Source organism: Nicotiana attenuata, chromosome 1, assembly GCF_001879085.1.
Source record: "Nicotiana attenuata strain UT chromosome 1, NIATTr2, whole genome shotgun sequence".
NCBI classification, from domain to species: Eukaryota; Viridiplantae; Streptophyta; class Magnoliopsida; order Solanales; family Solanaceae; genus Nicotiana; species Nicotiana attenuata.
The window spans coordinates 7,416,284-7,423,814 of NC_031989.1; the positions used below are offsets into that span (position 1 = coordinate 7,416,284).

The 7,531-nt window shown below is 35.4% G+C and overlaps 1 protein-coding gene across 6 annotated transcripts in view; it reads left to right on the top strand.

The window, feature by feature from the left end:
• LOC109232328 (serine/threonine-protein kinase SRK2E) overlaps positions 1-4,146 on the top strand; it is a 5,026-nt gene extending 880 nt beyond the window's left edge. For all 6 annotated transcript variants that reach the window (XM_019398090.1, XM_019398234.1, XM_019398305.1 and 3 more), the window contains 8 exons: positions 489-563; positions 669-770; positions 847-900; positions 1,028-1,120; positions 1,475-1,567; positions 2,927-3,031; positions 3,106-3,204; positions 3,599-4,146. In XM_019398090.1, the coding sequence (XP_019253635.1) occupies positions 489-563; positions 669-770; positions 847-900; positions 1,028-1,120; positions 1,475-1,567; positions 2,927-3,031; positions 3,106-3,204; positions 3,599-3,892 (915 nt within the window). In that variant the 3' untranslated portion in view covers positions 3,893-4,146. The remainder of the gene's footprint in view (positions 1-488; positions 564-668; positions 771-846; positions 901-1,027; positions 1,121-1,474; positions 1,568-2,926; positions 3,032-3,105; positions 3,205-3,598) is intronic.

Sequence of the window (7,531 nt, forward strand, 5' to 3'; positions counted from 1 at the left end):
TTATGTATTGCTTGTTTAAAATTTTTAGTTTTTGCATCCTTTTGAAGTGGGTTGCATCAGTACAGCGCGGAATATTGTACGACATTCATATAGCTGGTGCTAACTAGTTTTGGATTGTGGTGTAGTTGATTGATTGATGTTTAGCTTCTGCATCTAGATTTGTGAATTTAAATGAAGTTAGATAACGGGTGTTTGTGAGATATAGGGATAGTTACCTTTTCCCATTGTAGGTTTAAAGAAGGTCAAAGTCTCAGTTTATTTGTTTTTCACGCTAAATCTTGTGATTGTGTTTCACTTAACTTAAGCATTATCAGTTGGAGTACTAGGAAGAGACAACCAATGGATAAAGGGGCTAATCGACTTTACACTTTCTTGGCTTTTCTTTTTTGGATTTGTGGGGACTCAATATATCTGTGTTTGTTTTTCTGCCATTTACCTTTACCTGTTTATCTAGTCATTTATTGATGTGTACCTTCTACACATTGCAGATTGATGAAAATGTAAAGAGGGAAATCATCAACCATCGATCATTGAGGCACCCTAACATAGTCAGATTCAAAGAGGTAATATTCATCTCAAAACTGTCTCTCAATAATGGCTTAGGTGTTGAAATTTTAATGATTCTCACTTATAAGTTATAACTAACCATGGGATTTTTTTTGTTTCAGGTCATATTGACACCAACTCATTTGGCTATAGTGATGGAATACGCATCTGGAGGAGAACTGTTTGAGCGCATTTGCAATGCAGGCCGTTTCAGCGAGGATGAGGTATATATTTTAAAAGATTATTGTGGTTTTCACTTTGTCATGAATATATTCATAGGCTATTAGTTGTAAATTTCAGGCACGATTTTTCTTCCAACAACTCATATCTGGGGTCAGCTATTGTCACGCCATGGTACTTCACCATTCTCTGCCTTCAATGTGCTTTGCGGATCTACAATTAGTTATAAAAAAAGTGAATTGACGATATATTGAGTATTGTGAAAATTTTAATGTTTGTTTGCAATTGGTTGTTTATGAAGCAAGTATGCCACAGAGACTTGAAACTGGAGAATACATTGTTGGATGGCAGCCCTGCGCCAAGGCTAAAGATTTGTGATTTTGGATATTCTAAGGTAGCAATTGTTTTTTCTCTAATATTCGCTTAGACAATTGTGCCACAAGGCGACCTCCCCCTGCTGAAAGAAAAAAGAAGCACAACTTCTTGAGTATTTCAATAAAACCAGTCCAAATAGGGTGAAAAGGATAGTCAGGATACATACTACACGCCAAACGAGCTTGGCATTTTGATATAGGTTTTTGTTTTCTCGATTGACTAGGTGGGATTGAGGTGTAGTTGTTGTTGTATATGTGCTGCTATACCTGAATCCCACAATGTATTTGCTACTTTTCTTCTCTCCCTGGCTTCTCCTCTATTCTTATGTCCTTCATGTTGTATTGACCATCATTTTGACTGTCGTTGTTTGCAGTCCTCAGTGTTGCATTCACAACCAAAGTCAACTGTTGGTACACCTGCATATATTGCTCCTGAAGTGTTATTGAAGAAAGAATATGATGGGAAGGTAAATCTTTTTCCATTTAATTTTTCAGAGCCGATGGTTGCTTGTGTTACAGTTTGGTCAAGTGGTGTGGTTGGCAGATGAAGTGCTGCTAAGCTCGTCTTCGTGAAAGCAATTATTGATTGTCTATTTTGCCTTGATGAAGATCATAAATAGGTTTTATGTCTGATTACTGCTACGGAAGGTTTGATAAATTAGGAATGACAATCCTCGTCCTCATCCCCTGCATTAATGTCTATAACCAGTGCTCCAGTTTCAAGGTTCCCTTTTCTCTACGTTGAGTTTGGAAGACATTAATTGTACGTCCCATCAGGAGAATGTGGCACAGCAATGGCCCCAAAGCTGGATTGTTTTAATGATTTTCTGTCCCTGCAACAGTTGTGAGACCTTACTGGCAGATTTTTTTGGTGGACAAACAACTTTGTGTGTAAATTTATAAGTACCTTGCAGTTTGAAAAAAACTACTTTGAAACCCCGATTTCATTTATGCTCTAATGCATAGTGTCAAAAAAGGAAATAGGCTTGAGTTGGTCTATGCAGAATGAAAATAGCTGTTAGACAAGGCTGTTGTGTTGAGAAAAAACCATGATAGAACATTTTGAGATGTGGATCGTATGTGTGTTACAATGCTGGGAAGTTGGTTTAGGAAACTTGGTGGTGTGTGAGGACTTTTCAACTTATGCAGGACTCTCTATATTAATTTATTAGAAAGGCTGCAAAACTCTATTCCATAACATTTGTCAGATGTCAATGCACCATCTACAATTGGAATAAACCCACTTCTACTTTAGTTCTAGATCATGTACGTTTAAACTAATGGACAATGTAACTATTTTTAAATTCATCCTATTTGATTTAAGGAAAAGAAAAGAAAAAAAAATTATGTAGCAGCTTAGAATTAGGTAGTCATTGCTGAATTAGATTGTCTGCAAATGTAAAAAGGACCCCATTTTTTGCAGTGAATGCATTAAGTTCCAGAAGTCCTTGTAGATATGAGCGGAAAATAGCTGGTTTGTTGTTAAAGTTCAGGTCAACCAATTATACCCTTATAACCTTATTTGATGTTCCTCTTTTACCGGAGATGTACGTGTCATTCTTTCAAGATATACTCTCACCGTGATGTACGAAGTAAATTGTTTCTTTTCATTTCTGAACAGTGCCTTTGCTATTTTGCTTGTATATGTAACTACTTAACAATGTTTTCCTAAACTTATTTTCCAAGCATTATCTGAAGTTACCAGAAAACTTTCCATCTTGTTATGGTTTTCATGGCTTAACCTTCCATTTGTGAATTATCTTATTCGTTTTCTTTGTGCCTGATGTTCTTTTAGATGTTTTCTTCATTATCTCGAAATATTGCAGATTGCAGATGTCTGGTCTTGTGGGGTGACTTTGTATGTCATGCTGGTAGGAGCATACCCTTTTGAAGACCCGGAAGAGCCTAAAAATTTTCGCAAGACAATACAGGTAACTTTTTATGCTTGTTACTGCAAAATTCTCTTTGTTTGTCTTATTGGCTCATAGCATTTTCTGTTTCACAGCGAATCTTGAACGTACAGTATTCAATTCCAGATTATGTACATATCTCTCCAGAATGTCGTCATCTAATCTCAAGGATTTTTGTTGCTGATCCTGCAAAGGTAATCTTATCCACAAATAACTGATTTTCTTCCCTCATTTCTGTCTCAAAACATAATTTGAGGTCTTTCTAGTTACTGTCGACTGTGATGTTGTAATACTTATGTGCATGATTCATCATTGTTTGGACTTTAATGCTCTCTCTATCAGGAAAATCTTGGACTCAGGTCCCTGTATATTAGTCATCTGTGGTTTCTTCATTTTGTTAAATTATCTTTCCTTTTGCTCAACCCCTTTATTTCGATTCTTATGCGAGGGTCCTTTCTTTTGCTTGTTAAGTTGCATGGTGAAGGAAATAGTATGCTTGTGCTGTTTTGATATTATCTTTTATCTTTGTTTCCAATTAGTATATATTTAGTTTTGATTTCGTGATGCTACCATTTTGCACTGCAACAGAGGATAACGATCCCCGAGATCAAGAACCATGAGTGGTTCTTGAGGAACCTTCCTGCAGATCTCATGGATGATAATATGACAAACAATCAGTTTGAGGAGCCAGAACAACGTATGCAGAGCATTGACGAAATCATGCAGATAATAACTGAGGCCACCATTCCTGCTGCTGGGACCAACAGCCTTAATCATTACCTTACTGGTAGCTTGGACATTGATGATGAGATGGAAGAAGACTTGGAGAGTGACCCTGACCTTGATATTGATAGCAGCGGAGAGATTGTCTATGCAATGTAAATGATTTGTGCATACTAAGTTTATGGATCAAAAGGAAGCCGAGTGCTGTAGGTCTTAATTATCTGGTCTACCTTTTGGTTTTCAATAGTTGTTTATGAAATGCAGTTCACAGCAATTCAGGCTTTCCTCTCTTTGTTACTTGTGTTGCTGTTGTTGTATTACTTGATTTCCCTTTTAAACTGTGTACTTGTAAGCTGCCATGTAACATTACTATTTTTCCAAAGTAGTATGTATGGTTGTGTTACTATTACTAAGGTAGTAGTTTTAGTGGTATAAACTGAATCTTGCATGTATCTGGCACCCTTCTGCTAAATGTTTTTGCAAAATATTTTGCATTATTCGGTAAGGTCCAGTGCTCATTTGCTGTTAAAGCTAACTCTTTTTCTTGTCCTGAAATTGAGCAGATTCTTAACTGCATACTGCATGGCAGGGTAAAGTAGGGGGATATGAGCATGATAAAAAAGTTTGCCTTTTTCATATAGGCAAAGGCTATATTAAAGTACTATTTAGAAGGTCCCCATTGGCATATGATGGAGAGAATGTGTAAATTGAATCAATTTTGGATAGAACCAAAATATAGGTATAAATTCTTTAAGGTGAAGAAAAAATAAAGCCAAAATTTATGAAAAGTAAAAGAAAAAGTAAAGAGGGATATATTAGTTTTATATTAATGCATTTCTATGATAATAATATGAAGTTTTATGTTAGTTAAAAGGACTTGAAAATGGTATTTACAACATTTTCAAATTGACGATAAAACGAGATGCTGTCTTTTATTAATCAATAAGTTATTATTTTTCCAATGTGTTAAGAACTTGAAAAATCAAAATAAAAACTTATACACCTGTAAGTAGATTTACTGCGCTTCTAATGTCAATATACAAGAAAATTAATATATTTTTTATTAATTAAAAATGTTAAATAATAAACAGAAGAAAATATAAAATTTTAAATCAATTGTAACCTCTTAACAAGCTGCGGACGATTCTTCAACTTTCTTGTGGCGAAAAAAAGGCCCTAACCGGAAAAGTAAAATTAATTGCAACTTGAGAAAATAATGCAACTTTCTTTGAAAGGACATTTAGTGCATTCCTAATGTCATCATACAAGAAAAGAATTTGTTTTAACAATAAGGTCAAATAATGAATACAAGATATTTTTAATGATTAATTGTAATTACAGCTTACAACTTGTTTAGATGGTTGTTACGCATCGTTTTATAATGTATCGTATCGTAGTCTATTGTATTGTACTGTATCATTTGATAAAAATAATGTTTGGACAGATTGTGTGTTTGTCATCGTTTCATGATATCATGCACCAGCAATATGAAGAATAAACTCGTAATATTATAAAGAAAAATTACGATACAGGGTAAAATTACTATATAAAAAGGTAGGGTAAATGATAAAATAAAATTATTTAATAATAATAAAGGGTGAGATTGAGAGAAAAAGACAAGGTAACGACGCGACCACACCAAATCGGTCGTTACATAAAGTGGCACATTTCGTCGTTATGTAACGACGGATTTAACGATACGATACAATAAAATTTAAGTAACATTCAAAACAAACATTTTATTTAAAGTAAGAATACAATACGATACAATATAATGGGTAAGAACCATCCAAACAAGCTGTTAATACAACGTGGAATGAAGCTCTGGGGCAATGTTTTATGATTTTAGAAAAGAAATGAAACTTGCACTAAAAGAAAGAAAAGAAAGAATAAGGAAATAACAACTTTGGTACTGTTTTCCTAAACAAAAACTACCTAAAATCCTTCTTCTAATTTAGTTAGAAAACTGATGATAGGCTATAATTGCATATTTTAGTCGCTTATTACACTCGAATTTACTGCACTTTAATTGAGTTTGCGCTTTAATCGCTAGTGTTTTGCACTAATTGTGTGTTTTATGCCTTGTAGGTGTGATTCCGAGCTATATAGATGTTATGGAATGAATTTAAGTGATTTGAAGCTTTGAAGTCCGAGTAAAAGCTCAAGGAATTAAGCCGGAATCGTGTTCGGAGGTCAAATTTGATAATTAAGTACGAACGAAGGCTTGAGGAGGCATATTGCGCACTGTCTAGTAAAATAGACATAACTTTTTGCTCAGAACTCCATTTGGGCTCCACAATATATGGTTAGAAAGCTAACTCAAAGGGCTACAACTTTCATATTTTACGTTTTTCCAAATTCCAGCTGAATAGGGTGAAAAATCGCGGTTTTTCCGCGACCGCGGCAGAAAATGGTCGCGGACAACTGAAGAATCAGAGGGCATGTTTGGCCGCGGTTCCACCGCGACCGCGGCAGGAAACAAAAATTTCAGGGACTAAAGTGCAAAACATGGAATTTTAAGTCCTAAACCCTATATTAAACAAAGGAGGCCGGCCAAGAACAAGAGGAGGACATATTTTGGACACAAATTAGACCTAAGGAGGCAGAGAGACACTACTTTAGGGTTAGACAACACCCTTGGAGGCAAGAACACATTGGGAGCAAGGCGGAGAATTCTTCTACGAGTTTTTTCCTTCCTCTTCCTATTTTTCATTGTTGGTTATGACTTTTAGTACTGTAGTTTTACATACTATTATGAATAGCTAATTTGTTATCTAGAGTTTTGATAAAACCTTTTGTAGGATAAATTCTTGTTATGTTTTTATATAATTGAGCCATAGCTTTTCTCTATTTGTTCAACTACGTTTATATTGTGGTTGGTTGAAGAGCTCTCAATTAGCTGTGCCTATTTAGTATGCATAACTCGGGAGAGAGTGCATATTTAGGTAATTGTTGAACAACACCACTCCCAGAGTATATGAGGGATCAATAACCGAGGGTTTAAAGGCGGGATTAGGGATAACGAAGCCTTGGGTGCGATCTGAAGTGAGCTGTATTAAAAGCCAGCTAGCGTAGCTCGGGAGAGCGCGTCTAGTAAATTATTGTAATTACTCGGGAGAGATTTATGGTAATAAGAGTACTTATGATCGGTAGAGAATACTTAGGCGAAATTATAGAAGACATAGCGGGAAGGATTCCGACAATAGGGGAAATCATAACTCTAGACCTCCTTAATCTTTTCTCTAACCCTCAGTATCGTTAGTTGTTAATTTATTATTTTAATTTATTAGTTAATTAGTTAAACACAAGAAACTTAATATCTATAAGTTAGGAATTGTTCAAGCTTGTCTTCTTGGTGATAGTGAACAGTTGTAGCTAAACCTTAGTTCTCTGTGGGATTCGACTCGACTCGACTTGTAAACCGGATTATATTTGCAACGACCGCATTGTCCTTTTTATAAGGCATAGTTGGGCGTGATCAGAAACGCCCAAGTATAAATAGCTTAGGGCACCTTCACTTTTTGTATAACACACATTGCTTGAAAATTACGGCCACTAGACCATCGTTCAATTGGATTAGAGTATTTTGTGTTTTCCTAAATGAAAACTACTTAGGATTCTACAAACTCGAACGGCAATTAATCACTTGTATAAATACCTTAGGCCACTTCAGCTTTTGTCATAACACACAGCTCCATCAATTCTTTGTTTGAACTCTTCAATGGCTTCCCTAATTAACGGTAGCCGCAGCTGCTTGTTGCTTTCGATATTATGCTTTTCCTGTCTTATTGTTGTTTC